This window comes from Oncorhynchus kisutch, linkage group LG5 (genome assembly GCF_002021735.2).
Source record: "Oncorhynchus kisutch isolate 150728-3 linkage group LG5, Okis_V2, whole genome shotgun sequence".
In the NCBI taxonomy this organism is placed as follows: Eukaryota; Metazoa; Chordata; class Actinopteri; order Salmoniformes; family Salmonidae; genus Oncorhynchus; species Oncorhynchus kisutch.
This window is the reverse complement of record NC_034178.2, coordinates 34,491,423-34,519,333: the sequence shown is the minus strand read 5'-3', so window position 1 is coordinate 34,519,333 and position 27,911 is coordinate 34,491,423. Positions and strand designations below refer to the sequence as shown.

Sequence of the window (27,911 nt, the reverse complement as noted above, 5' to 3'; positions counted from 1 at the left end):
GTCCGGGGGTGTCCTCGGATGGGGCCACAGTGTCTCCTGACCCCTCCTGTCTCAGCCTCCAGTATTTATGCTGCAGTAGTTTATGTGTCGGGGGGCTGGGGTCAGTTTGTTATATCTGGAGTACTTCTCCTGTCCTATTCGGTGTCCTGTGTGAATCTAAGTGTGTGTTCTCTAATTCTCTCCTTCTCTCTTTCTTTCTCTCTCTCGGAGGACCTGAGCCCTAGGACCATGCCCCAGGACTACCTGACATGATGACTCCTTGCTGTCCCCAGTCCACCTGGCCATGCTGCTGTTCCAGTTTCAACTGACCTGAGCCCTAGGACCATGCCCCAGGACTACCTGACATGATGACTCCTTGCTGTCCCCAGTCTACCTGGCCATGCTGCTGCTCCAGTTTCAACTTCCACCTGACTGTGCTGCTGCTCTAGTTTCAACTGTTCTGCCTTATTATTATTCGACCATGCTGGTCATTTATGAACATTGAACATCTTGACCATGTTCTGTTATAATCTCCACCCGGCACAGCCAGAAGAGGACTGGCCACCCCACATAGCCTGGTTCCTCTCTAGGTTTCTTCCTAGGTATTGGCCTTTCTAGGGAGTTTTTCCTAGCCACCGTGCTTCTCCACCTGCATTGCTTGCTGTTTGGGGTTTTAGGCTGGGTTTCTGTACAGCACTTTGAGATATCAGCTGATGTACGAAGGGCTATATAAATAAATTTGATTTGATTTGATTTGATGGCACCATGTCAACCACCAACACATGTAAGCATGCGTGTCCGGCCAGATGAGATGTAGTCATTGTTTGTGTGTCTGTAAATTCTTGTTCGTTTGTATCTGGAGTGTAACAAACTATTATGTAAAATAAAAAGAGATCGTATAGATTTTGTTTCTTTTTTTGTAAGATTTTCATTATTCCAAGAACAAGACCGAGACAAAGTACAGTAGGCTTATAACCATTTATGTTCAACCAAAAGGTCCGAATATATCCAACAGGAACTGGCAAAAATGACAATGACTATTTTAGAATAATGACATTGGAAATAAATGTTTTAAGTGAAGTGGCAAGCTGCATTATCTACTTCACTGTCATGTTATGCACTTGGAAGTTGGCACGCCGTATTATGCGCGAAGAGGAGGTGAATGCGTGCGCTCAGTTGAGGAGTACAGCAAACCGTCTGGTGCACTGCAGTCTATGATTCACCTTTCGCCTGGAAATAAAAACTGTTTTCATTGTTTGAAAAATAGCGTAGGCTACGCATACAGCACATTCTCCATGAAAATAAATATTGGTGAAGGGAAAACTTTTCGAAGTCCGCGCGTGGTCAAGGAATTGTCAGTTGCTGTCAAGAGGACAACTCTGAGATTCGTGACGTTCGTGCATAACCTCAAACAGGTAAGTAGCGAAAAGTTATGGTTTAGTAACATGCGTTACATAATTTTGCAGAGTTCTGAGTTTATTCGTTCTTTGTGGTTCTCACCCAAAAATCTATATTGTGATTTTTAGACAACATCATCGAATATATTCAACTTTATAGTGAATTAAAATGTATATTGTAAACACTGATTGATTTAATAATCTGAAACATTTCCTAACGTGTCAACTCCATTCTTTCTGTTTATATGGTATTCTATATTTTGTTTATATCTACTCCACTTGAATGACAGAACATTTATTCGGTTTGTTGTTTTTGTCAGTCTTTGAATTTGATTGATAGTTGCTGAAATCCCCAAATTATATATTATCAGTGTATTGATTACGACCGTATGTGTCGACCTGGATTTATGAGGAATTGTGTACCTTATCATAACTGTTTCAATATGATATACACATGGCATTTCCTGCAAGCCAGATAAGCTCATATTGCGTTATTGCATGTTTAACAGGGTGTCTGTGGGAATTATAAACCTATTAATCACGTCTCTGTAGTTTTGAATAGCTAAAACATGTATTAGCGCTATTGGACATGTTCAGAAGCTCAGACAGTAGACCAAGCTGCAGAGACAAATCATGGGTTTCTCAGAACTACTGAACTCCACTCTATTCATTGATACATATTGAAATGCTCTACTCTTCAAATGACCTTTGCAGAAAGCACCTGAATGAAGATAATGCTATTTGTGACTTTTCAATGACCAAGACCAGATTGCAATGCGTTGCATGCCTACCTGTAAATGGCAACGAATGGAAACTAAATTTCATACCTTTGGTTTATTAACCATGAGCATGAAGAAAGTCACTCAGTCCTTACATCCATGTCCCTGCTGCTTTTAAACACTAAACCTCTGTGTGTTTGACATGAAGTTGAAGGTGTTAAAATGTAACATGTATGCCAATGCTAGTCTATGAATTATTGATGAATTATTTATATACTGTGCATATATATATATATATATATATATATATATATATATATATATATATTTATATAAATTAAGATTTCCAACTTTTCATCAAGTCTAAAGGCTAATAACTTTATAATAGGTATTTCTTTGTAGACTGTCTTGAAGACTGTTATATAGCCACATTATAATGCTTCTGTTGTTGAAATTCCCGCTTTCCATGTGGGACTTAAGAGTCACGTATTGTATGGCCATCAGTCCGTGTGCATCTTTTTCCCTGAAAGGCATGTAGTGGTTGTGACAGGAATGCAAAGTAGAGAGGCCCAGGTTCCTGAGTGCTACCTGTGACCTGGCTGTGATATGTCCGGTTAATCATCAACCCAGGGGATGTGGCTCAATGCAAATGCACAATGTCCGGGACATGGAGTGCTCTGGTCAACTACCCGGGAAAATTAAGTACTCTGGTCAACTTCAGCAGTAGCTACATGTATGTCATGTCATGGCTCAGTATTGATTAGCAATTAGAATGTGTTTAACCCATTCATCATTCGAACGTAAAGACCTCTAGGGAAATTAAAGCTTCTAGGGAAATCGCTATTCTCTTGCATTAGAAGATGTCTGGATTATTGATCTGTATTGCACTGGAAAGACAGAGGGTTTGAATGACTTTTACCTGCTTTGTATGAGAACATGGCACAATTTGGGGTAGATGCTTCGACACTACAAGGGCTTTTACGTTATTAGGTTATTAGGTTGTGCTTTAGCAAGGCATTTTCAAGCTCAAAGGACAGAGCATAACATTTTCAGGCACTTTGAAATACTTCAGATTGTTAATTAAAAAAAGGCTTTTGTATGTCATGATGGAAGAGGTTTCACAGACACATACTGTGTAATACCAACACAGCTCTTTTTGGCTACCGGTATCTAAACATTTCCTATTAGGCTATTGTTTACTATGAGACAGAGGAAGCTTTTAACATTGCTTCCTTATGACCACATTTCTTCATCACTGTCTCTCTCATACTTGTCTCGACCAGAAAGTACTATACTCTACGTTATTTTAGATAGAATCCCATTATGTTTATAGCTTAGGAATCATATTGATTGCAATCTTGTGGACAGTCAGGACCACTTTAATCATTTATAATGTTTTATTTTCCTCAGAGATCTGCAGCTGGTCTCAATAAGGATGACATTGTCCAACAATCAGACCTGGAGGTAACGCAAGGACGTCAGTCTCCCCTTCTCTCTGCATCTGAGAGTGGAGATGGTCCACTGGGCCACACAGTGGTTGACATGTGTCTGGCTCCAGACTGTCTTGACCTCCACATTGGACACCTGCCCCTCCACAACCCCTAGCCCTGTCAACTTCTCTGTGGTCTACACCATGCCCTTCTTCCAAACAAAGAGCCCCATCCAAAACATAGTGACCAACTCAATGTACCAGGAAGTGTATGTGGCATCTCAGAATGTGATCGAGGCTGTGAACATGAGTTTGGAGAAGGTGTGGGAGCTTCCTACAGGCCCAGTGGGCGGCCCTGAGTGTAAGATTTGTGATTTGTGTGACGTTGACAAGGATCCCAACTTCCTAGAGAACACTGACAATGAGGTATTATTGTTGGATACATTCTTTATGTATTTATACTCTTGTGGGAGTTCTCAATATGGTGTATGCCATTTCCACCAACTTAAGACAGATGGACAACCACCCAATAAGAATTCATCTAAATGTTTATTCAGAAAAGAATCTAACTCTGCTGCCTATTGTCCCGACTGCCTTGCCAGCCCGCTGGGCACCAAAGTCACCATGGTGGAGGAGGGACAGACTGTATACTTTTTTGTGGCTTCCACTGTAAATGATAGCATGACACAGAGATATGACAGGAAGTCCATATCAGTGCGCCGACCATTGGCGTCAGAAGACGGTTTTTACAATGACGTGCGGGGACTGACCGTTCTGCCTAGCCTGCGCAGGACCTACAACATTGAGTATGTCTACAGCTTCTTCACCCAGGAGTTTGTCTACTTCCTGTCCGTCCAGAGAGAGAGCCCTGACCAAGAGTTCTCCCCGTTTCAGACGCGGCTGGGCCGCCTGCCGAGGAATGAGTGGGAGATGAGGAGGTACCGGGAGGTGGTTCTGGAGTGCCGGTTTGAACCCAAACGGAGGAGAAGGAACACGGTAAGCGGGAGTGAGGCCTTTAAGGATGTGGTGTACAACATGGTGCAGGCCGCCCACTTTGGGAAGGCAGGCAGTGAGCTGGCGGATGAACTTGGAGCAGAGGAAGAGGATGACATCCTGTATGGAGTGTTCGCTGTCACAGATGACAATAGGGTCACAGAGCACGACTCAGCCCTCTGTGCCTTTCCAATGGACAATGTGAACAAGGCAATCGATGACGGGGTGGATGACTGCTGTAAGTCTGGCCCAGAGCAGCTGTCCCGGGGACTTTGCCACTTCCAGGCCTGCGAGAGCTGTCCTCATGAGGTGAGCCCACCAACTCAACACTCACTCACACAGGTTGATCCAGAGAGGTGTTGGTAAATTGTGTTATATACATTATGCGTATACAGTCTGTTCAGGTTGTCTTCACAATGCATAGATAGCATGAGAGTTATTCCCTCACTTCACTGTAATATTTGTGACAGCCTGAGTAAACGTTAGTTAGTTTGGCTACTTAATAGGGGTGAAACGATTCACAAAACTCATGGTTCGGTACGATACTGTACTGTGGTGTCACGGTTCGGTACGGTTTCAATACATCGACAAAATAAATGCCTGAGAAATATGTAATTTGTATTTAGATTTTCCATTTATTATAATAGTAAACATGGGTAGCTTGAATTCTCAGGAGGATATGGAAACAAAGGGACAACAAAAATCAGCAGTGCCTGCCTTATAACATGAAATAATATAGTCATTTAAAACAGAACTTCAACAAGTGTTTAGTCCAGCAGCATATATCAACATTAAGTCACATAGCAGTGCTTTAAACAAAATAGGACCACTTGAGACTGGTTACTTGAAAAAATAAATAATAATAATAATCAGATTTTCTAGTTTTTATTTCAGAAGATTAGTCTATCCACATTATCTGTAGTGAGCACAGATCAGCTTACTGTGACAATGGCAGCCGCTGTGGAGAATACCCTCTCGCTAGGGACAGAGGTCCCAGGCACAGCCAGGTAGCGCCTTGCTAACATGGTAACATGAGGGTATATTAACTCTTTGGTCTTCCACCATGTAAGTGGATCAGCATCCAGAGGAATAAGGTCCACTTCCCTGTATGAGGCCACCTCCTCCTCTACGACCTTGACCTTCGACTTGGTTCCCTGCTCCTGGGTCGTGAGCAACTCCCCAAAAACGCTCAGCCATGGCAGACTTATTTTCTGGAGGAGAACCCCTGTCGTCTGTCATCTCTGGAGAGGGGTTGGCTCCTGTGGTATCTGTGGCTTGACCTGGCAGAATTAAATTAGATAAAAATCTCTGAAGTGGCTTTAAAAAAATATGATTTGTTGTTAGAAATATATATATCAGACGCTGTTATGACAATTACAATTATTGCTTTATAATGAATTGTTAAATCACTAATTAATCAAATAAACGTCACATTAACAAAATAATTACAATACCTGTTGTATATTGGTCACAATCTCTGCTGTGAGTTCATTGTAGACTCTCAGACGAGCAGCAGCATCCAGGTGCAGCAGGGACTTGAACCGGGGGTCCAAAGCGGTGCTCTTGTGTCAGAAGTCTTGGACACCAGGGTCAGCATACTAGGCTCCAGGTTAACTCTGATAGCAGTCTTGACATCCCTTACTACGGGTTCATCTTTATCAGATGCCACCATTGATTTCAGGATCATTGTTTTCATAGGCAGGACCATGGAAACTGATGGAATGCACTGTTTTGAGAGGTTTGCACACTTTGATTACTTCCTCTGCTAGTCTTATGTCATTTTCAGACAAAGTCACAATATCTTTGACATTTTATTTATTTTATTTTTTTATTTTACCTTTATTTAACCAGGTAGGCAAGTTGAGAACAAGTTCTCATTTACAATTGCGACCTGGCCAAGATAAAGCAAAGCAGTTCGACAGATAAAACGACACAGAGTTACACATGGAGTAAAAACAAACATACAGTCAATAATGCAGTATAAACAAGTCTATATACAATGTGAGCAAATGAGGTGAGAAGGGAGGTAAAGGCAAAAAAGGCCATGATGGCAAAGTAAATACAATATAGCAAGTAAAATACTGGAATGGTAGTTTTGCAATGGAAGAATGTGCAAAGTAGAAAAAAAATAAAAAAAATAATGGGGTGCAAAGGAGCAAAATAAATAAATAAATAAAAATTAAATACAGTTAGGAAAGAGGTAGTTGTTTGGGCTAAATTATAGGTGTGCTATGTACAGGTGCAGTAATCTGTGAGCTGCTCTGACAGTTGGTGCTTAAAGCTAGTGAGGGAGATAAGTGTTTCCAGTTTCAGAGATTTTTGTAGTTCGTTCCAGTCATTGGCAGCAGAGAACTGGAAGGAGAGGCGGCCAAAGAAAGAATTGGTTTTGGGGGTGACTAGAGAGATATACCTGCTGGAGCGTGTGCTACAGGTGGGAGATGCTATGGTGACCAGCGAGCTGAGATAAGGGGGGACTCTACCTAGCAGGGTCTTGTAGATGACATGGAGCCAGACATTGTTCCTCACAGCTTGATCAGTCAGTGTAGAATACACCGCAACTTTCTGCTCAAGGTATCTCTCAAACATGTCATGGCTTGAATTCCATATAGTAGGGACATCTTGGATTAGTTTGTGGTTTGGCAGCTCCAGCATCTCCTGTTTTGTCTTGAAAACATGTGCAACAGTTGTGGTTTTATGAAAGAAGGATACCACCTTCCTGATCTTTGCTAAGAGGCGAGAGATTGGATTCACTGACATTGCTTTTTGAGATGCTAGATGAATAACGTGAGTAAAGCATCCTATCTGTGGCCCTAATCCAGGTAGCGCAACTGCATTTACAATATTTCTAGTGTTATCAGTGGTCACAGGAATCATTACATTATCCATCTCCAACTTCCACACTGCAACTACTTCCCTTAGCTCTTCCCCCAAGTTTACACTGGTGTGACTACTCTTAAGGGGACGTGTTTGAAGGATATGACTTTTTATCTCCCACTCTGCCGTAATGAAATTAGCCATTACAGGAAGGTAGCTCTAGATGTCCAACTGTCTGTGGTTAGAGCCACAGACCACGTTTCTGACAACTTGCTCTCAAGTTGTTATATTTTTTGTTGTTGTGTAAGGCAGGTATTAGTGTACGGGAAGGAGTAGTGAAGTGCGGCTCGACCACTTTAAACATTTTTCTGAACCTCGCATTCTCTACCACAGAGAAGGGTCTCATATCTGCCGCTATGAATTTGCTGAGGGAGTCGAAAAGAGAACACACAGAAGAAGGCTGTTGTATAAAACACTTGTCTCCGGATGACATCTTCAAACTAAGGGCAACCATAGCATCCATGACAGAGAGGGAGAAGCGTTCATCCATGTATACGGGTAAAAAAAAGCTATATTATCAGATATTATATGTTTCTAATTTAGTCAGAAAGTCGTTTTCATTGCAAGTTAAAGCGTACTTTTAGCTAGCTAGTTAACGTTAGCTTGCTGGCTCGCTAGCTAATGTTACGTGTATGATCTGTGTACTAATATGATTCGTATCTCAGAGCCATTTGCATTTCTAGTTCTAGCCTAATGTTAGCTAGCTAGCTAGCTCACATTGAACCTAGCTAGTTGGTTAGCTTTAGCTACCAATAGATTCATACAGGGTAGTGATGTTATGAGTTGGGATTATGGTTCATTGTTAAACTAGCTACATGTCTAAACAAAAGACTCCACTATGCTACTAACCATTTCACTGTACCGTTTACACCTTCTGTGTCCTGTGCATATGACAAATACACATTGATTGTATTTGATATAGTGTGTGTTTACCATAGAAGGTAATGTGAAGAACAACATGACCTGCATCAAAGTCAAATTAGGATATAACGTTAGGTCAATGAGACAGTGTCCAAGTTCTAAAATTCTCCAGTAGGATGCCCTGCTTTTATTTAGTCAGTCAACACCCTTTAAAAGTTCACTACATAAGACCGAATCTAGACGGTCGGTCACATATGGTAGGCTTACCACATAGATCGGCATTCCTAAAATACTTTTGAACGTCCTTTTTTGGTGCAGTCCGGACCGGCCTTGATTTCCACGTCATTGAATCTGATCTCAATGCCCGGAAAATACATATTTTCAATGTAGGGAAAATAGGTATTTTCAACTTTCATTGAATCTGATCTCAATGCCCGGAAATACATATTTTCAATGTAGGGAAAATACATATTTTCAACTTTCATTCTGAACTGAAAATGAACCTGATTTCAATGTCTGGAAAACACATATTTTCACATTCATTCAGAACCTAAAGTGAACCAAACTTTGATATCTGGAAAATATGTATTTTAGATATCTTTTCAACGTCATTTAGCTTACTGGGACTATTCTAGTAGGGGCTGCAATTTATTTGTCTTGACTAGGACGGACCGGCCCTGAGCCTAGATGCGTTACGTACATGTCTGGCTGGACTGGTAAAATGGAGACTTGGATGTCTGTGGAGTCAGCGAGACTGGGTGATCCAGTGATAAAATAAAAAAAACAACTGTACAAAAGTGTGAGCTATTTTCCAACCAGGAAGAAGTGGACTCTCCAGAGGAGTAATGGAACATCCTGTACTACTCTTTCAGCAGAAAAACAGATTATTTCAATGACTCTCATTCCTGTGTATCAGTGGAGGCTGCTCAGAGGAGGAATGGGAGGACCAGGCTCCTCAGTGAATTTCATAAAAATTAAACTAGTGAAACATAAAAAAAAATGTCCTTTTTAGATATCCTAAATATACTCATGTCACCAAATAATTGATTAAAACACACTGTTTTGCAATGATGGTATACAGTAGCCTCAATAGCACTCCGTAGGGTAGCACCATGGTGTAGCCAGAGGACAGCTAGTTTCCATCCTCCTCTGTGTACACTGACTTCAATACAAAACCTAGGAGACTCGTGGTTCTCTCCCCCTTCCATAAACTTACAGAGTAGTGATAACAACTTCCGGAGGACGTCATCAAACCTATCAGAGCTCTTGCCCACCCATGAAAGGATTAGATAATTAATATAGTACAGAAAACATAAGCTACAGCCAGCTAGCACTGCAGTGCATAACATGTGGTGAGCAGTTGACTCAAAGAGAGAGAAAGACAATAGTTGAACAGTTTTGAACAAATTAATTTCTTCAAAAATTAAGGAGAAGCAAGAGAGAGAGAGAGAGAGAGAGCTGTATTTTGTATATTCACTTTCTTAGCTAGCAAATGCAGCTAGCTTGTTTAGCCTACTCAAACACCTGGCTCAAACAGAGACGGATGCTATGCTACCTAGCTGGCTATGGCTATCCAACACTGGAATTCTTCCAAGTCAAGTTAAGCTTAACTTTAATGTATTGTCACTGGGGCCCGCCGATGTATTGTAACTGCTAAATTGCTTGCAAACTGTACACTGTACTGTATGATTGTAGCGGCTTTACTAACGCATTAGTTCTAGTAGCTATGTTAGCTAATATGGTGACAACGATGTAGGCTGTGTGTAGGGGTTAGAGGTTATTATATGAAGGTTTGGCTTGGAAAGTTTTTTTTGCCATGTCACAGACAGCTGATGTGTTGTGCACTGAAGTCCACAAGCGACGGGAATAGGTGAGAGGAGGAGAGCGTGTAGATGTGAGAAGGAATTATCCCAATGATAAAAGGAATCATGCTATTTGTTTGTGGCTGCTATGAAAGTGAACCGTGTTTGCGTGTGATCAGGGGTGTATTCACTCTGCCAATTCTGTTGGAAAAAAAGTTTCTTAAACGGAAGCAAACAGAATGAAACGGGGATAAACATACGTGAATTTGTCCAATAGAAACTCTTGTTTGTAACTGTTGGACTAATGATTACATCCTAGATCAGCTAGATGCAGGCAGGATTGTGCAAGGCAGTATTGAATGTGTCAATGTCTGTCCCCTTGATTACTCAAATTTCTCTCAACCTGTGCACCTACACTGAAAACTTTAATTCATAGGCTCATTTGTCACAATCTCATGATGGGTATAGGCAATACTTGAGTAGCATATAGTAGCCCAAACTTATCAATGTTACATTGAACTGGGTGAATGGAGTTTGAATGACAGTCATCCAGTATGCTGTAATAGAAAGAAGGCCATGCTCCCAAAAAATAATCGTCCTCCCTCATCTTAAATGACACCGACCGCCACTGTAGGCTAGGTATAGTAAGAGCCAATGGAATTTCTTGTGGGTGGTAAGTAAAGGGTGATGTTTTCTCTTACAGTAAGTGCATGGACATGACAAGGATGTTAAACAAAAGCAGGCATGTCAGAGTTTAATGGTCTGTATTTAATCACGCAATAGGTTTGTCTCAACCTGCTAAATTTGGTTTACACAGGAGCAGAGGAGGGTTGAAAGGAAGGAGTTATTTTTCATTCCGACAGCAATCACTAATCACAACAACAAAAAATCCTTTATCTCTATTTTCATGTGCAAACAGCTATCTAGGCACAGAGAAATCCATTGACGTCATAATGCAATTGCTCCACAAAATGTTTCTGTATTGCCCAGTCCAAAGCAGAGACTTTATAGTGTGTTCAAATTATTTTACTTCTCTGCCTTGGGTAGTCGATCCACTATGCACACATCCTCTATATCTCACATGATCCAGATGACATATCCATAAAAAGGAAACTGTGATTTAGGCTTAATCAAAATTCTTTAGTTGTCAGTTTACATGTATATTTAACAGTAAGCCAAACAGTGTCTTTGAAATCTAATTAGGCTGTTATCCTTTTTATCAGGTTCAGGATAGACAAGGCCATGACACAGTTGTAACATGATTCCTGTAGCAACCAATAGCATTCACTGGCTCTTGACTCCTCTAGAGAGCAATCCGTTTGTTTGGAAGCTTTTTTTTGTGGGATGGAAAACTGCTTAATGGAAAAAGGACACAACAGTTTGCCAACAAAAGAAAACAGCCAACACAAATAGCAACACAAATAGCTGAAAAAGAACATGATTTTGGACAGAGGCCAACGTATTTGGGAGTTAGTTAGCTTTTAAACTTGTTTCCGGATATGCGTCTTTGAATAAATCTCTCATGGAACGGTGCCTTTGGCAATTTTTTATTGTCAGTCAAATGAATTGTATGCCTCATTTATCTGGGAATGAACATGTTTTAATACTGTGAAATTGAACTGCGTGTCTGCCATAACGACCATTTACATTTTAGACTGTTCTTTTTACATGTTTTATTTACTCAGCAAATAGCTGAAAACGTGCCAGTGAGTGTTACTACTCTGAGATCACATTTGACCCCCCCAAATATTCCCCGACCTCTACAGATCTCTGGCTCTGAAATTCTTTAGGGGGGCTAATTTGAATCAACAGCAGATTTTGAGGGATTTTTACATCCGTAACCCAGTACGACCAACGTAACTGCAGTTTCACAGTACTTGGCTGTTTCATTGTGTTTTCACAATTCAGAACAGGAGTGGCCTGCCAGCTGGAATTTACAGGAATCTGAAATCCGGGTCCCTCCCTCTCCAACATTAGCTCACAGCTGCTACCAACAACCCTGCTTCTCACAAGAACAACTACACCTCCCATGAGTGTCATTGTCTATATAATTATTATATAATTTGAAGCCTATTTATGTGTACTGGCATTGAGTGCTTATTGTTGTCTGGTCTTTGCCACACTGTCTACCTCCAGCATGCTCAGATGTTATGAAGCCATGGAAACAAATCCTCCTTCGCCAACCTTTTTCTAGTACAGTATTGTGGGAGAAAACATATACATACAGAGTGTCATAAAAATACACTGATAAGGCATATTCCATTTTGGCATCTGTATCAGTAGTACAAATTCTGATTCCCAAATAGCACCAACAGTTCTGTTGAACCTGAACTAATAATCACATACTGTTCCTTGGTTATATCCTTGTTCTTCTAGTTTTTGTGCATATTCATGACAATGACTGTTGGAACTTGAGATCTGAGACAATTGATTATGTTTTTTTAACATGTTATTTGTACCTCTTTAGATGGGAGTTTCTTTGCACCAAGTCAGTATGATAAATATAATATAGTAGCGAGAGCTATGAATCACCATGGGTCTTTGGCATCTGAGGTCAGACGCCATTGTGGTTCATTCAGGAAAGTTTCTGGTCCCATGAGGAAGGTGGGCAAAACCAGTCAATAAAGTTGCACAGTCTATAGCTGATATAATACTATCAGAACTGTGGAGGAACTCATTGGTCAGTGTGTTCTCAAAGTGTTCCCTTCTAAAGCATTACACAAGCTAGGGTGCAATTTGCTTTAAAACCTTTTCTTCGTTTTTCACTTGGCATCAGGTAAGCTGCTCACCCAGTTCCTTGTTCCGAGAACATCTGTTCACGAAACAACAGCAGTAGGCTTTAGTGCCTCAAGGCCTGATGTCAAGTACCAGATATAATACCCTACATTTACTATTGCACTTTAACAGGTTGTAGATAGAGAGCTTTTGTAATATTTCTTTTTTCCCAAAATGTGAACACATTGTACATGGATCAAGATAACACAAAATTACCAAAAGCTGAAAAAGTATGATCTAAGTATTGTGTAAGTAGTTTTGAATATGTTATTTGAATAGCACAAGTAGATTTAATAACACATGCCCCTATGAGTCCTTGGCTTGCAGCCCAGAATTATTCTGATTAATCTTGACCAGAAGAAACTCTGGGAGCTAGGGCCCAATTATTTTCCCGCTCTAGGCTCGTGACCAGAAAAAACTCCTGGCCCTACTCAGAACGTACATCTCCCTATTTACTATGCCCCATCTCCCTGTGACCAGAGCATGGAGAACAACGCCACCTGCGGGGACCACCCCACCATGGTGTCTAAGCCCTATTACAGAGTGGACCTCTTCAACAGGCAGATGAATGACATCCTGCTCACCTCCCTGCTTGTCACCACCATAGAGAACAAGACCGTGGCACACATTGGCACCTCCACTGGACGGCTCCTCCAGGTATGGAGGGGGACAGCTCACAACAGAGTGTGATCCTGATCCAAGATGATCTAATCCAAGATGAGTTAAATGAAAAATGTGAACATACTATAGTTCTGCTCTTCTTCGATAGATTATTAACGATCTGCTCTGTCTTTTTGGCAGCTTGTTTTGAGAAGATCAAGCCCTATTATCTTTGCCAATTACACCTTGGTAGAGAACCAGAGGGTCTCCCCAATTGCTGCTGTGTACTCGTCAGAATCTCTACTGTTTGTGGTTGGAGACAAGGTTTGGAAAAGCCAGTTCAAAATCAGTTACAGTTAGCAAAAACAGCAATCAAAGTGACTCTTTGATTGAATCAAAGTTAATCAAATCGCTCTCTTTGGCTGGCAGGTGATCCAGGTGCCTCAGAGGGGGCCAGGCTGCCAGCACTTCATGACCTGTGCCATGTGCCTGACAGCCCCTGAGTTTATGGTCTGTGGCTGGTGCTCTGGAGAGTGTTCCTGGGAGGAGGAGTGCAGGGGCCACTGGAGGAACGAGTCTTGCCCCCCTGGTATTACCGGGGTGAGAAGAACTGGGGAGAGGAATGTGTTTGTTTTGTGCAGGGAGGTTTGGATCGGAGCAATTAGCTACCCTACCATACAATGGATCTTACTGCTGGCTAGGTTCTATGTGGAATAATGTGTTGTTGAATTCAAAGAAATGCCAAACATATCTTTATGGTTATCATAAAGATATGTTTGAGATTGTCCATAGTCACAGATTACCTGGGCATAACCATAACGTGACCATAACTTTGTATAGTATTTGTATGTTGTGATAATGATAGGTTGTGATTGAAAGTTCATATGCTGAATCTGTTTGTTCCTGTTTGGCCTAGTTCTTCCCTAAGACAGCTCCCCCTGATGGTCAATCAGAGCTGACTCTGTGTGGCTGGGAGTTTCAGTCTCCCCTGAGGCCTGCCATCAGCTCCAGAACCCACCTGGTGAGACTGGGACAGACAGCCTGCGCCGTGCTGCCACTGAAGAGCAACAACACACAGTGAGTACTACTCACAATGACAGAGGGTCGGCAACAACACATCCACCACGCTGACCCTCAACACGGGGGCCCCTCAGGGGTGCATGCTTAGTCCCCTCCTATACTCTCTGTTCACCCACGACTGCGTGGCCGCACACATCTCCAACACTGTCATTAAGTTTGCAGATGACACGATGGTGGTAGGCCTGATCACAGACGATGATAAGACAGCCTATAGGGAGGAGGTCAGAAACCTGGCAGTGTGGTGGCAGGACAACAACCTCTTCCTTAACGTCAGCAAGACAAACGAGCTGATTGTAGACTATAGGAAATGGAGGGCAGAGCACGCCCCTATTCACATAGATGGGGCTGTAGTAGAGCGGGTTTAGAGCCTCGGTGTCCACATCACTAAGGACCGCTCATGTTCCAAACACACCAACACAGTCATGAAGAGGGTACGACAACGCTTTTCCCCCCTAAGGAGGCCGAAAAGATTTGGCATGGGCTCTCAGATTCTCAAACTTCTACAGCTGCACCATTGAGAGCATCTTGACTGGCTGCATCACCGCTTGGTATTGCAACTGCTTGGCATCCGACCATAAGGCGCTACAAAAGGCAGTTTTTACGGCCCGGTACATCACTGGGGCCAAGCTCCCTGCCATCCACAACCTCTATACCAGGCGGTGTCAGAGACTCCAGCAACCCAAGTCATAGACTGTTCCCTCTGCTACTCAACGGCAAGTGGTACCAGAGTGCCAAGACTGCTGAATGGTTAATCAAATGGCTACCCGGACTATTTGCATTGACTACCTTTTTATTTGCACTAACTCTCTTGCACCGGCTGTATGCACACTCCCCGGACTCTAACCACACACTCACACATACAACACTGAGACGCCAACACACACGCACGGACGCATGCGCACACACACACACACACACACACACACACACACACACACACACACACACACACACACACACACACACACACACACACACACACACACACACACACACACACACACACACACGCATGCTTATGGACACCACACACACACTCACACATAGACACACTTTCACACTCTTAACATACGCTGCTGCTACTCTGTTTATTATCTATCCAGATTGCCTAGTGACTTTTACCCCTACCTACATGTACATATTACCTCAACTACCTCGTACCCCTGCACATTGACTCAGTACCGGTGCACCTTGTATATAGTCTTGCTACTGTTATTTTATTGTGTTACTATTTCCTTTTGATTTGGTGCACATTTTTCTTACTTTTTAACTCTGCATTGTTGGGAAAGGGATTGTAAGTAAGCATTTCACGGTTAAGTCTACACCTGTTGTGTTCGGCGCATGTGAAAGATTTGATTTGAGATGCACAGTGGATCATATTAGTCATATTGACATATAGGTTTATTGTATGTACAGTAGGTAGGTTTTACTCAACTAGTATGGGCCATTAAGGAAACATACTGTAGATGTTAATTCAACTGAAATGTCTCATGGTGATTTCTGCTTAATCTTTTTGACATTTTATGTTACTTTGACACTGTTGTTGTGCCGCTCCTTAGCCTGGTGTGTAAGATCCACTCTGGGCCCATTGAGCTGTCCAAATCAGTTAACATCACTGTGGAGGTGCATGAGGAGAAGATGGAGGGCCGCTACTCCATCGACGGGAAATCAGAAATGCCAGGATTTACCTTTGTGGTAATTTGAATCTACAATTAGTTGCACTACCTAGTTTCAGTTGGGTGACTCATTTGATTATGTCTCTGTTAATAAAAGATGTATTATTGCTTGTAACAGAGACATACTGTAAATATCAAAGTGAGTTTGGAAGTATCCTCTGTTGTACATACAAAGTCACCATTACTCTTTCAGGGGTACTTTATGAATGGCTTTAGGATTAAATTGGTGACATTTTGCTCCCTTTGGCAGATTCCCAACATCACAGACATCCAGCCCAACTACGGGCCTCGTGTTGGGGGAACTCTGATTACTGTGACTGGGCCTCACCTGGGCGCTGGGAAGAACAGGAGGGTCACTCTGAATGGAGATCCCTGCCCAATCACCAGGTGGATGAAGTAGGGTCATTCCACCAATTCGGTGCATTTTGAGATGTGTAACTTGGTGAAAAAAAACGGTTGATTTCAAAAATGTTTTACATTGTCATAAAGCGCATGTTCAACTGAATAAAAAACATGTTTTTCCATCTCAAGAGGTTAAATAACAAAATGACTATGGGTAACAGGGTTGACTTGTTATGCTTGGCCCACTATGTTTTCCATCACAAAACATCAGAAAATTGACAGATCAGCTCACCTGCTTTTACACTATGATTTGACAATTAGATGTTCAATGTTTATTTTGAAAATAATATTTAAATGGAATTGTTTAACCATATTAAAACGAGAGTTCAATTCACGTAACATGGTTGACCTTAAAAAATGGGACGAATCCCTAATCAAATGAATCATTAATCACATGAAAGAAATAATAATCTTCAGAAATGACTTTGTCAAAGAAACAAAATAACTAAGGCTTTACAATTATGATTTTGGCCCGTTATTAAGTCTTTATTAAAAATAAACACATTTATTCAATTTTCCATGTGGTCTATGTTAAAGGCCACTTGGTTGAATATAACAGGCTTTTAATTTAAATTTAAATTTTGGTGCAAAATGTCAAATTAAAATTTCAAAGGATGCAAAGGCACTCATTTCGTGGAACGATCCAGTTACTGGTTATGACATTATGACTCTCCTGTGATGTTTTCACCCAAAGCCTGTTTCCTCTAACCTGTACTTCTAAAATACCTGCCTGTATGACATAATTTACTATCGACTATTTACCTGTGTGCCCCATGCTTGTCCCAGCATGTGTGTGTGTACAGTAATCGCAAACTGATCGCAATCTGACTGTGTACCGCTCAATTACAGGGAGTGAATGAAAAACTAGTAGTTGTGATGACTAACTCAGTGTGGTGTATCCTTTTATTTCTTTTCAAAATATACATATCTTCTAAGTAGTCATTTTCATGTTGTGGGGTGATAAACACATAAAGCCACATGTGGAGTGAGGTGACCATACAGTAAGTCCTACCTGTAGGAGTATACTAACCCTGGACTTCCTCCCTACTTCACCTGCCTCCAGTGTCACAGCGCCCAGAGGGAACATGTCCTCCATCATCTGTCTGTCTCAGCCCATCGCGGAGGTGAGGGACGTCCCCCTCACTGTGTTCATAGACAAGTCCCCTGTCCTCACCACCAAAGTCTTCTACTACAAAGAAAACCCAGAGGTCACAGCTGTCCTCCCAGACTGCAGTTTCGACAGGTAGGCCAAGCCTTTACAATCTGTCACCATCTCAACCAAAATAAAAGGTGGATAGATATAAGCCCTGCTGGTGGGTTTCTGTAGAATCTGTTATTGTCACTCGCTCCACTCTCCATTGTTTTTCTCTGTCGACTCCAGGGGGTCAAAGATAATCATTGAAGGGAAGAACTTGGACTCTGTTTACAGGACCATCATCCGCTTTAAGCCCAACGAGGGCCACCTGAAGCCTGTCATCAGAGTACGGGCCAATAACATTTTATACAACCACATACTGTATACATGATAGAGATAAAACTTTTTTCTTCTTCATGTAATCAGATGCATACAACTCTTTTATAATTTCCTCCAGGTGTGCAAAGGCAAGTCTTTGCCTACACGGATGGAGTGCATAACTCCTGCTCTCCTCCGGGAAGAAACAGAGGAAGGGGAGCTCTCCTTTGATATGGATGGAGCTGTTGGACTGTGGAATGGAGAGTTCTCCTACCACCCCTATGGCGAGCCCATACCCTTTGAAACTGAGGGCCATGTACTTAGGCTGTACCATGGACAAGATGAAGTGTCACTGCATGTAAGTGCAACAGTGCCATAACAACACACCTTATTAATGTCTATTTGACAGCTACTTACTGTCAGAAGGAGTAGGAATATAGTTTTATATTGCTTACGTATTGTTTAAACATTTTCAAGAAGGAAAACTCAGAAGTCTCATTTTCTTCCCCATCACAGCACCAGAAACTGAACCTTGTGAGTTCCTGCATGACAATCACTATGACAGTGGGAGGAGTGGATTGTGACGCGAAAGTCCTGGACAATGAAATCACCTGCAGGATCCCCAGAAACGTAACCATCAGTGAAGGACTGCCTGTGAAGGTTTGTTTGGTTACTGGACACTATGTTGTGCATTCAACATTAGAGTATGTTAACAATAAACATCCTACTATTGGTCTGTACTTGGTTGTTTTCCCTACATGTGTGGTGAAATTACAGGAAAACAAGACAGCAGTCTCTGGCAGTAATGTGTGACCATGCCGACCATAACTTAGTTTAAAAAGAATGTAAAATGCTGACAAAAGAAATATGTCTGTATCTATGTGTGAATGTGTATTTTTTAAACTAGGAAATAAAATCAATCAATCAAGACCCACCCACTGTCTCTCCTTCCCCAGATCTCCATCAATGGGCAGGTTCACAACGTTGGGGCTGTGGTCCTGGTCAGTAATCACTACATGGTGGGCATCGTATTGGGGATACTGGGGGCCCTGGTGGCGGGGGCTGTGCTGGCCTTCGTAGTCATGAAGCACCTGAGGAAGCAGAAGAAAGGTGGGGTTCCCTGTCTGTCTGGACTTTGATCAGGTCATCTTACACAACCCCATGACTGGTAATGAGGATGTCTTATGCAACTGGTTTAACGTAGGACATCTACAGCCATGCACAGTGACAGTGGTAGCTAACATTGTCTTGCTGACTTTTGATGCATTTTCCTTCTCCCGTGGTTTACGATTGAAAACTCTTGTGACATTTCCAGACTCTCAGGTGGAGACCCGTTTGGCCCAAAACCACAACCGCTCCAACAGCAGTAGTCTGGAACTGTCATCTGTAGCTGACTACAGAAGAGGTGAGACTCTAATTGGCTAATATATATTGTGTCTCGATCAGTTTCTATTCTTTGGTTTCAACAACAGTGGTTGAGGTCTACACATACTGATGTATGTGCATTATCTACACATACTAATGTATGTGCATTATCCACACATACTGATGTATGTGCATTATCTACACATACTGATGTATGTGCATTATCTACACATACTGATGTATGTGCATTATCTACACATACTGATGTATGTGCATTATCTACACATACTGATGTATGTGCATTATCTACACATACTGATGTATGTGCATTATCTACACATACTGAAGGAACTCTACTGACCTTGCCCTTTTCCACTCTAGTAGTCCTGCCTCAGAGGCCAAGTTCGGCTCTGGGAAGCCCAGTGGTGTTCCCCAGTCTGGCCTACCCTGCAGGCAGAATGGACCCCACACTCACCCCCCTCCTACCCCCTGAGAAGATCTCCATCTCCAGCTTCAGACCAGAGCTCCTGGAAGAGGTGAAGGATGTGCTGATCCCAGCAGACATGCTCATTGTCCAGCATTGCCAGATCATTGGCAAGGGTCAGTCTCATTATAGTGTGTACAGCACTCTACACAGAGTGCTTTTTAATTGCGTTTTTTAGACAACAATCAAATGCACATAGGCTACTACTCCCATACCTTTTAGTCTCTGTTATTATACCATATAAATCAAATTGGCCATTTTAAATAATAGGGACTTAAACCCATCTCATTCCAATTATAATGTTCTCTTATCTCCCTCAGGTCACTTTGGCACAGTTTATCATGGCTACTTCACAGACCACAACAACAGAGAAATCCATTGTGCTGTCAAGTCATTGAACAGTGAGTATCTCCTTCACAAAGTTCTAGAGCTGAACCAGGTGGACTGAGTATTAGTCACCTGTACATGTGACCAACTGGGTAAATATGGAACAACCCTGCTCGTGTGTGTGGATAATTGAACATGCAAACTCGGTTAAATGTGGTTTGTTTAGGGTTTTTAAGCTTTATCTGTAAAAGTTGACTGTTCATAAGCAGTTTTTACGTCAATATATGTGTGTATGCCCTGCGTACGTACATGCATGTGTGTGTGTCATATCAGGAATAACAGATGTAGAGGAGGTAGAGCAGTTTCTGAAGGAGGGCATCCTGATGAAGGGGTTCCATCACACCAACGTTCTCTCTCTGCTGGGCATCCTGTTGCCTCAGGAAGGGCTCCCCCTGGTGGTACTACCTTATATGAAACACGGGGACCTCCGCCACTTCATACGCTGTGAGAAAAGGGTAAGGAAGTGACAAAACAATAACTACCACCGGTTCACTTTCATCAGCATACAAGGGATTCCCTTAACACCTCAATGATACAGTGTGTCTCAAGGCTTATGTGACAGACATTATTCTTGTGTGGTATTGATTCTTCCTGTAGAACCCCACAGTGAAGGACCTGATTGGCTTTGGGCTTCAGGTTGCCAAGGGGATGGAGTACTTAGCACATATGAAGTTTGTGCACAGAGACCTTGCAGCACGCAACTGCATGTAAGTCAGGGTTAAGCAATCAGTTCAGTTCTCTGTAACTGGGGCTAGTCGCCAGTTTAAACTATACATTAGACCTGACATAAGCAAACAGATGATATTTTACTTAGTAATGCTGCTGTACTATAGTTGCAGGCTTGCTTTCACAGATCACCAATCTGGGGCCCTTCTGTTTGCCCTTGTTATTGTCTGTGCAGGCTGGATGAGTCGTACACCGTGAAGGTGGCAGACTTCGGCATGGCCAGGGATGTGTTTGATAAGGAGTACTACAGCATTCAGGACCACAGGAAGGCTAAGTTACCAGTCAAGTGGATGGCCATCGAGAGCCTCCAGACACTGAAATTCACTACCAAGTCAGACGTAGTAAGGGAAGGAATTACTTTCTGATAACAACAATAAGAATTAGACAGCATTTGTGGAATTAGAACGGACTATGTTGTTACTTGAATAGCTATAGTGTTCATACACAGTAATAAGAGCAACTTTATATTACCCCCAAATCCTTTCTCACCAAGCTAAGTTTCTCATCATGCGCCCCCTGCAGTGGTCCTTTGGGGTGTTGATGTGGGAGATGTTAACGAGAGGAGCAAGCCCCTACCCAGAGGTGGACCCCTATGACATCACACATTACCTACTGAAGGGCAGGAGACTCCCCCAACCACAGTTCTGTCCTGACCCTTTGTAAGTAGTGGTAATGATAGTCTAGTGACATTTCATTTTCTTTTAAATGTATTTAAATGTTTTATTCCTCATATTAGAACTCAAAAGAAGAAGAAAAGCCCTGTTTAAAGTAAATAAATATGTCTATAGTAAATATTGTTATTCTGTAACAGAGAGGATTAAAACAAATCAGAAAGTTATGGAGTATGAATTTCCCACATCTTCAGTTGCAACAAAGAGGAACAGGAAAGTCTAGCCAGTAATTAAAGGATGTTGGAAAGGTCAACTTGCAGTGTTAAACTCGTAAATGTCCACCACAGTCATATCCGAATATGGTTAAGCAATTTAGTCTGAGAGTTAATGATCACCACTATGCTTCACTTCAAAGATATCCTCACATGCGCACGTGCACACAAACACACACACACAAACACACACCGTGATAAATAGGAAGTGTTGAAAGACAGATTAACGATTGAGAAAAAAACTGTAGAGAAGAAGAACACAACATAATGGCTGACTTTTCCATGTGGGAACAAACATGGGTCTCAATATCTCAAATATGTAAAAGCCATAAATCACCTCCCTATCGCTTTTGCTTAATCATTTCGGGAAATGTCTGTAAATTTCAATGAGTACATAGCTAGTACAATACTATTTTATTTCAGTTAAGCATTTTGTAGGAATTATACTCCTATTGCTATAAGAAAGCACCACATTACAGTTTTTCTCAAGACAATGTTGTTGATTTTCGTATAATCAAAAGAAACTGTCTACAAAAAGATTAACTTAACCATACTTATTTCGAGTCCAAGCAGACTAAACAGAAAGTTAGTCTCTCTTTTTAAAATCCCAGTAGATCAATACTTTTTTTTTGCAGTCACTAAATCATGATGATCTCCCGAGTGGCGCAGCGGTCTAAGGCACTACATCTCAGTGCTAGAAGCGTCACTACAGACCCTGGTTCGATTCCAGGCTGTATCACAACCGGCCGTGATTGGGAGTCCCATAGGCTGGCACACAATTGCCCCAGGTTTGGCCGTCAAAAATATATTATACTGTCAAAATTGCAAATACATCAATCAAAAGAAACTGCATGCAAAAAGATGAACACAACCATATTTACCTCTTGAGTCCAAGCAGACAAAACAGAAAGTTAGTCTGTCTTTTTAAAATCCCAGTAGATCAATACATGTACATATTTAAATATAAATGTATTTATTAATAATACATGTATTTACTTACAATACATACCCGGCTCAAAGGGTATACTGAATAAAGTGAAATGTAAGAACAATGTAGTTACATAAGATATACTTGTAATTTTCATGTACCAACCCAGGAGCTAACAACTTACAATGTAAAGTGAAACCCAGTAGGGTATAACCTTTATAATTACTATGTAGTTAGAATGAAACAACCTTTGCCGACAATAAGATTACTAGGAGAAATTAAGGGACAGGAGAACATTAGTTTAATCCCTTTTAGTTAAATTGTAATTACAATATAACAATCTTTAACAACCAACTCTGTAATTACAATGTTGTTGCAATGGATATACACGTATTTACTAAGTACTTACCCAGTAACAAGCAATTTAATGTCAGTTGTATAGTTACATTTCAACACAGATCCAAAAATGCTTGGCACTACATTTGATTTGATTTAAGTGCTATATGTAACTCTCTCCAGGTATGCCATCATGCTGCAGTGTTGGGACCCAGACCCAGAAGTGAGGCCCAGCTTCGCCACGCTGGTGTCTGCTGTCCTGACCATCCTGTCTGGCCTGGAGGGGGAGCACTACATCAACCTCAAGGTCACCTATGTCAACCTGGACCAGCCACGCCCCTATCCCGCCCTCACTGAGTCCGCAGACGAGTGTGATTCCTCAGACACTGAAGACACACGCTCAGTGTCCTGATGTCACACCAGGACAGGTACATGTAGTATGGTTTGGTGCTATGAGCACAAGGACCTCAAAAAGTCTAACTAAAGGTTGTTGATTATCTTTTACTACCTAGTGTCGATAGGAAGCAGTTGCAATGCACAAAGTCTAACTAAAGGTTGTTGATTATCTTTTACTACCTAGTGTCGATAGGAAGCAGTTGCAATGCACAAAGTCTAACTAAAGGTTGTTGATTATAGTTTGAAACGTCAAAGTGGGAATTTTTAGCTTGCTTAAAACCCACATGGAAAACTGAGATTCCGCAAATAACAAATATAGAGTGGCTTATTTAATGCCAAGCCAACAATAGTAGTTACTAATAACATAAATTGCTAATGTACGATGGAAAATCTGGATTTTATGATGTAATGTCAATTTATTACATTTCTATCCCGGGACCATTCAATTTTCAACTCACTCATAGAAAATCTCCATAAATCTACTGTGGATTAACCAGAATCCCATGCCTTTATCACTGACTGTATTAGACAATGTAAACACACTAATCTACCAGGAGGTGGCGTAATACCCATTTTTTTCAGGAATGTAACAATTGAATTGCACCTTTACACATGCACAATGTGTTTTAGATAGAGTGTAATAAATTGACATATTTATTCTAGATTCTTCATCTGTCATTTAAGTAGTATTTATTTTTTAACATGAGCTTCTTCCCATGTGGTGGCTTCATCCATTGTTACTGTACACTTACAATAACAGATACAAATGAGACTTGTGTAAACCCTCACTGGCAAACCCCCATGAGTTGTCCATCAGGACTGTCATTGAGCAAGACTTCCACTAGAGGCCAGTGTTTTACTAGAACACTGGAGAACTATGGTGAAAACACAGCACTTTAATATGTAAATCACATTTTCTGAACACCATAAAGTAAAATGGAGACATCTCATTGAAAAACATGTATTGGTGTACTTTCCATATGCATAACATCCTTTCTTTACTCTCAAATTGCATATGTATCTATCTTTAAGACTGCACACAGTGGTCAGTAGCTCATGAGTTGTTTTTGTAATGAATAAATTGGAAGAACAACCATAAAACACTCATCCAAAGACGAGCTGACTTTCTATGGAAAATAGCAGCAAAGTTGAAAAAGAAGTCACAATAATCCGGCTTCTTGCACACAAAAATAATAAAAGACAAATAAAACCAGAGGGAAATAAACATAAAGTTTTTCTTTATTTCCAAGCTACCAAAGAACAAAAGTGAATTCCCAGATGGCGGAGACTTTGATTCGTTCTGAGAGAAACGCACATCGTCAAAGAATGTGTCTGGGTACCGGGAGGGCAGAACCCTGGGTTTTACAGAAGGAGGGGATGAAGAGCCTGCTCTTTCTCTCACCGCACTGCCTGCCTGCCTGTGTGCGTGCAAAGAGTTACAGTCAGCGTCAGAATGGGTAATATTAATAAATGGGTCTTAAATACATCTAAAACCAAAAGCATTGTATTTGATTCAAAGCATTCTCTTAGACTTAAACCTCAACTTGAGTTGTGCGTAAAGGGTGTAACCATTGAACATCGGATCCTAGGAGTGACATTGGATGGTCAGTTATCATGGTCAAGTCATATGGCCAACGTTGTAGTGAAGATGGGGAGAGGTATGTCTGTTATGAAAAAGACGTTCTGTGTTTTTGACACAAAGATCAACTTTGATTCAGGCTTTGATCTGGTCCAATCTCAATTACTGTCCAGTAATATGGTCAGGTGCTGCAAAGAAAGACCTAGCAAAGTTGCAGCTGGCTCAAAACAAAACAGCACGCCTTGCCCTTAACTGCACACACAGAACTAACATCAACAGCATGCATAATAGTCTTTCATGGTTGAGGAGAAATGTACTTATCTTATAGTCTTTGTAGCCTGTTCCTGCAGTCAATGGCCTCATGGGTGGAATGTTATTCATATTTTTCATAGTTTCATAATTAATACGGATTATCCCCCCCCAAAAAATATTGTGTTGATGTCAAATGGTTTTGTTATATTTCTCTTCTTCTGTGATGTATATCAAGTGTAATAATACTCTGTCGTAGTACAGGTGTCTTCTTTTTGTTAAGCCCATTACCATGTGTGTGAGGTGCATACTTTTGTTTCAAAGTAGATTTGTTAAATCACTCTGTGTGACCCTGATTTAGCCCACTACAGTAAAAGGTTAAGAAACATTTGAGTGTTGAAAATGCCTAACTACTTGTATAATCCAATTGCATACACTTCAAACAGACATACATACCCCACCAGACATGCCACTATGGGTTTCTTCATGGTACCCAAACCAAAAACAGATTTAATGCATCACTCAGTTATCTATAGCGCCATGTCATCGTCGAATGTTATGCCACCAGAGGTTACTCAGGAAAAAAGCAAGTTTAGCTTTAAAAAACAGATAAAATCATCTTGTGTCACAGCGCCTCTCCTCTTTCTAAATACCTAATTTAACTGTACTGTATACAGTGCATTTGGAAAGTATTCAGACCCCTTGTCTTTTTCCACATTTTGTTACGTTACAGCCTTATTCTAAAATTGATTAAATAGTTTTTGTTCCTCAGCAATCTACACAATACCCCATAATGACAATGTGAAAACAGGTTTTTGGAAATGTTTGCAAATGTATTACAAATAAAAGACAGAAATAGCTTAATTACATAGCTATTCAGACCCTTTGCTATGAGACTCGAAATAAATTGAGCACAGGTGCATCCTGTTTCCATTGATCATCCTTAAGATGTTTCTACAACTTCATTAGAGTCCACCTGTGGTAAATTCAATTGATTGGACATGATTTGGAAAGGCACACACCTGTCTATATAAGGTCCAACAGTTGACAGTGCATGTCAACAAAAGAAACAAGCCAGGAGGTTGAAGGAATTGTCTGTAGTATTGAGGCACAGATCTGGGGAAGGGTACCAAAACGTTTCTGTCGCATTGAAGGTCCGCATGTACACAGTGGCCTCAATCATTCTTAAATGGAAAACGTTTGGATCCACCAAGACCCTTCCTAGACCTGGACAGCTGGCCAAATTGAGAAATTGGTGCAGAAGGGCCTTGGTCAGGGAGGTGACCAAGAACCCGATGGTCACTCTGACAGAGCTCCAGAGTTCCTCTGTGGAGATGGGAGAACCTTCCAGAAGGACAACCATCTTTGCAGCACTCCACCGATCAGGCCTTAGTAGTGGCCATACGAAAGCCAATCCTCAGTAAAAGGCACATGACAGCCCGCTTGGAGTTTGCCAAAAGACACCTAAAGACTCTCAGACCATGGTTCTCTGGTCTGATGAAACCAAGATTGAATTATTTGGCCAGAATGCCAAGCATCAGAATGCTTCATCCCTACGGTGCAGCATGGTGGTGACGGCATCAATCTGTGGGGATGTTTCAAAGCGGCAGTGACTGGGAGACTATTCCAAATACAGGTGTGTCAAGCTTGTAGCGTCATACCCAAGGAGACTCGAGGCTGTAATCTCTGCCAAAGGTCGTTCAACAAAGTACTGAGTAAAGGGTCTGAATACTTTTGTAAATGTGATATTTAATTTTTAAATTTTTAATAAACTAGCAACAATTTCAACAAAAAAAAGTTTGCTTTGTCATTATGGCTTATTGTGTAGATTGATGAGGGAAAAAAAACAATTTAATACATTTTAGAATAAGGCTGTAACGTAACAAAGTGGAGTCTGAATACTTTCTGAAGGCACTGTGTAAGAACATTAATATGTATACATGAATAGTGTGTAACAAGTATTTTGGATGTCTCTTGGTGTCTTTACACTATATAACTGTCTATTGTTAATTTTTAATTTAATGTAATATCTTGTGGTGTTCTTGCCTATAACTGTTCTGTACTTTGTCATGTATTTGTACATTTTATGTGGACCCAAGGAAGAGTAGCTGCTGCATGTGCAGTAGCTAATGTGGATCCTAATAAACTAAACTAAACATGCTGCAATCCAGTTGAATTGGACCGATTTACAAGTTTTCACTCTGAAAAATGTTGTTAATTTAATCTGATTGTTATATGGTTCCATGACTTTGTCCACACAGGGCATCTGAACACACAAAATACATGATTATGATTTTCATTACATTTTGGGTGTTTTCTTAACTTTTGTACACCTGTGGTGTTCCCGGTCAAAAATTACCGGTCATTAGAAATTAATGGGTGAGACGACAATTAATGTATACAATTGAATTCAGGCACATGCCCATTCATCAGATGGACACACTTCCTTTCCCAGACCCCCACATACATGTCTGTTTGAGCACACACACACGCACGCACGCACACACACACACACACATACACACACACACACTTACC

The 27,911-nt window shown here is 41.2% G+C and overlaps 1 protein-coding gene and 1 long non-coding RNA gene across 4 annotated transcripts; one reads left to right on the top strand and one right to left on the bottom strand.

Annotated features, from left to right (window-relative positions):
* The first annotated feature begins 1,119 nt into the window (after positions 1-1,119).
* Positions 1,120-27,670, top strand: LOC109890941 (macrophage-stimulating protein receptor-like). 3 transcript variants are annotated; one of them, XR_004210009.1, is made up of 22 exons: positions 1,120-1,394; positions 3,506-4,826; positions 13,310-13,486; positions 13,631-13,753; positions 13,859-14,029; positions 14,346-14,506; positions 16,069-16,204; positions 16,436-16,572; positions 17,651-17,830; positions 17,969-18,068; positions 18,180-18,398; positions 18,557-18,700; positions 18,997-19,150; positions 19,356-19,445; positions 19,787-20,005; positions 20,210-20,290; positions 20,550-20,731; positions 20,874-20,983; positions 21,178-21,343; positions 21,525-21,661; positions 23,333-23,703; positions 23,772-27,670. XR_004210009.1 is itself a non-coding variant. In XM_031824925.1 (22 exons), the coding sequence occupies exons 2-21, from the start codon at positions 3,609-3,611 to the stop codon at positions 23,559-23,561; spliced, it is 4,134 nt and encodes a 1,377-aa protein (XP_031680785.1). In that variant the 5' UTR covers positions 1,120-1,394; positions 3,506-3,608; the 3' UTR covers positions 23,562-23,577; positions 24,796-27,670. The 3 variants fall into 3 exon arrangements, 2 of the variants coding, with proteins under 2 accessions (XP_031680785.1, XP_031680784.1); XM_031824925.1 differs by having other exon boundaries at positions 23,333-23,577; positions 24,796-27,670; XM_031824924.1 differs by having other exon boundaries at positions 23,333-27,670.
* LOC109890942 (uncharacterized) lies at positions 20,429-23,339 on the bottom strand. Its single transcript, XR_004210010.1, has 2 exons — positions 23,223-23,339; positions 20,429-20,718 (listed from the first exon to the last, which is right to left on the bottom strand). It is a non-coding gene; the product is annotated as an uncharacterized LOC109890942 (long non-coding RNA).
* Positions 27,671-27,911: the final 241 nt, after the last annotated feature.

Bases quoted from the DNA above. Each gene is read 5' to 3' on its own strand.
- LOC109890941 (XM_031824925.1), top strand. From the start codon at position 3,609: ATGGTCCACTGGGCCACACAGTGGTTGACATGTGTCTGGCTCCAGACT. The intron at 16,205-16,435 runs GTAATTTGAATC...TCCCTTTGGCAG, and splicing joins TGCCAGGATTTACCTTTGTG to ATTCCCAACATCACAGACAT. The intron at 18,701-18,996 runs GTTTGTTTGGTT...CTCCTTCCCCAG, and splicing joins GTGAAGGACTGCCTGTGAAG to ATCTCCATCAATGGGCAGGT.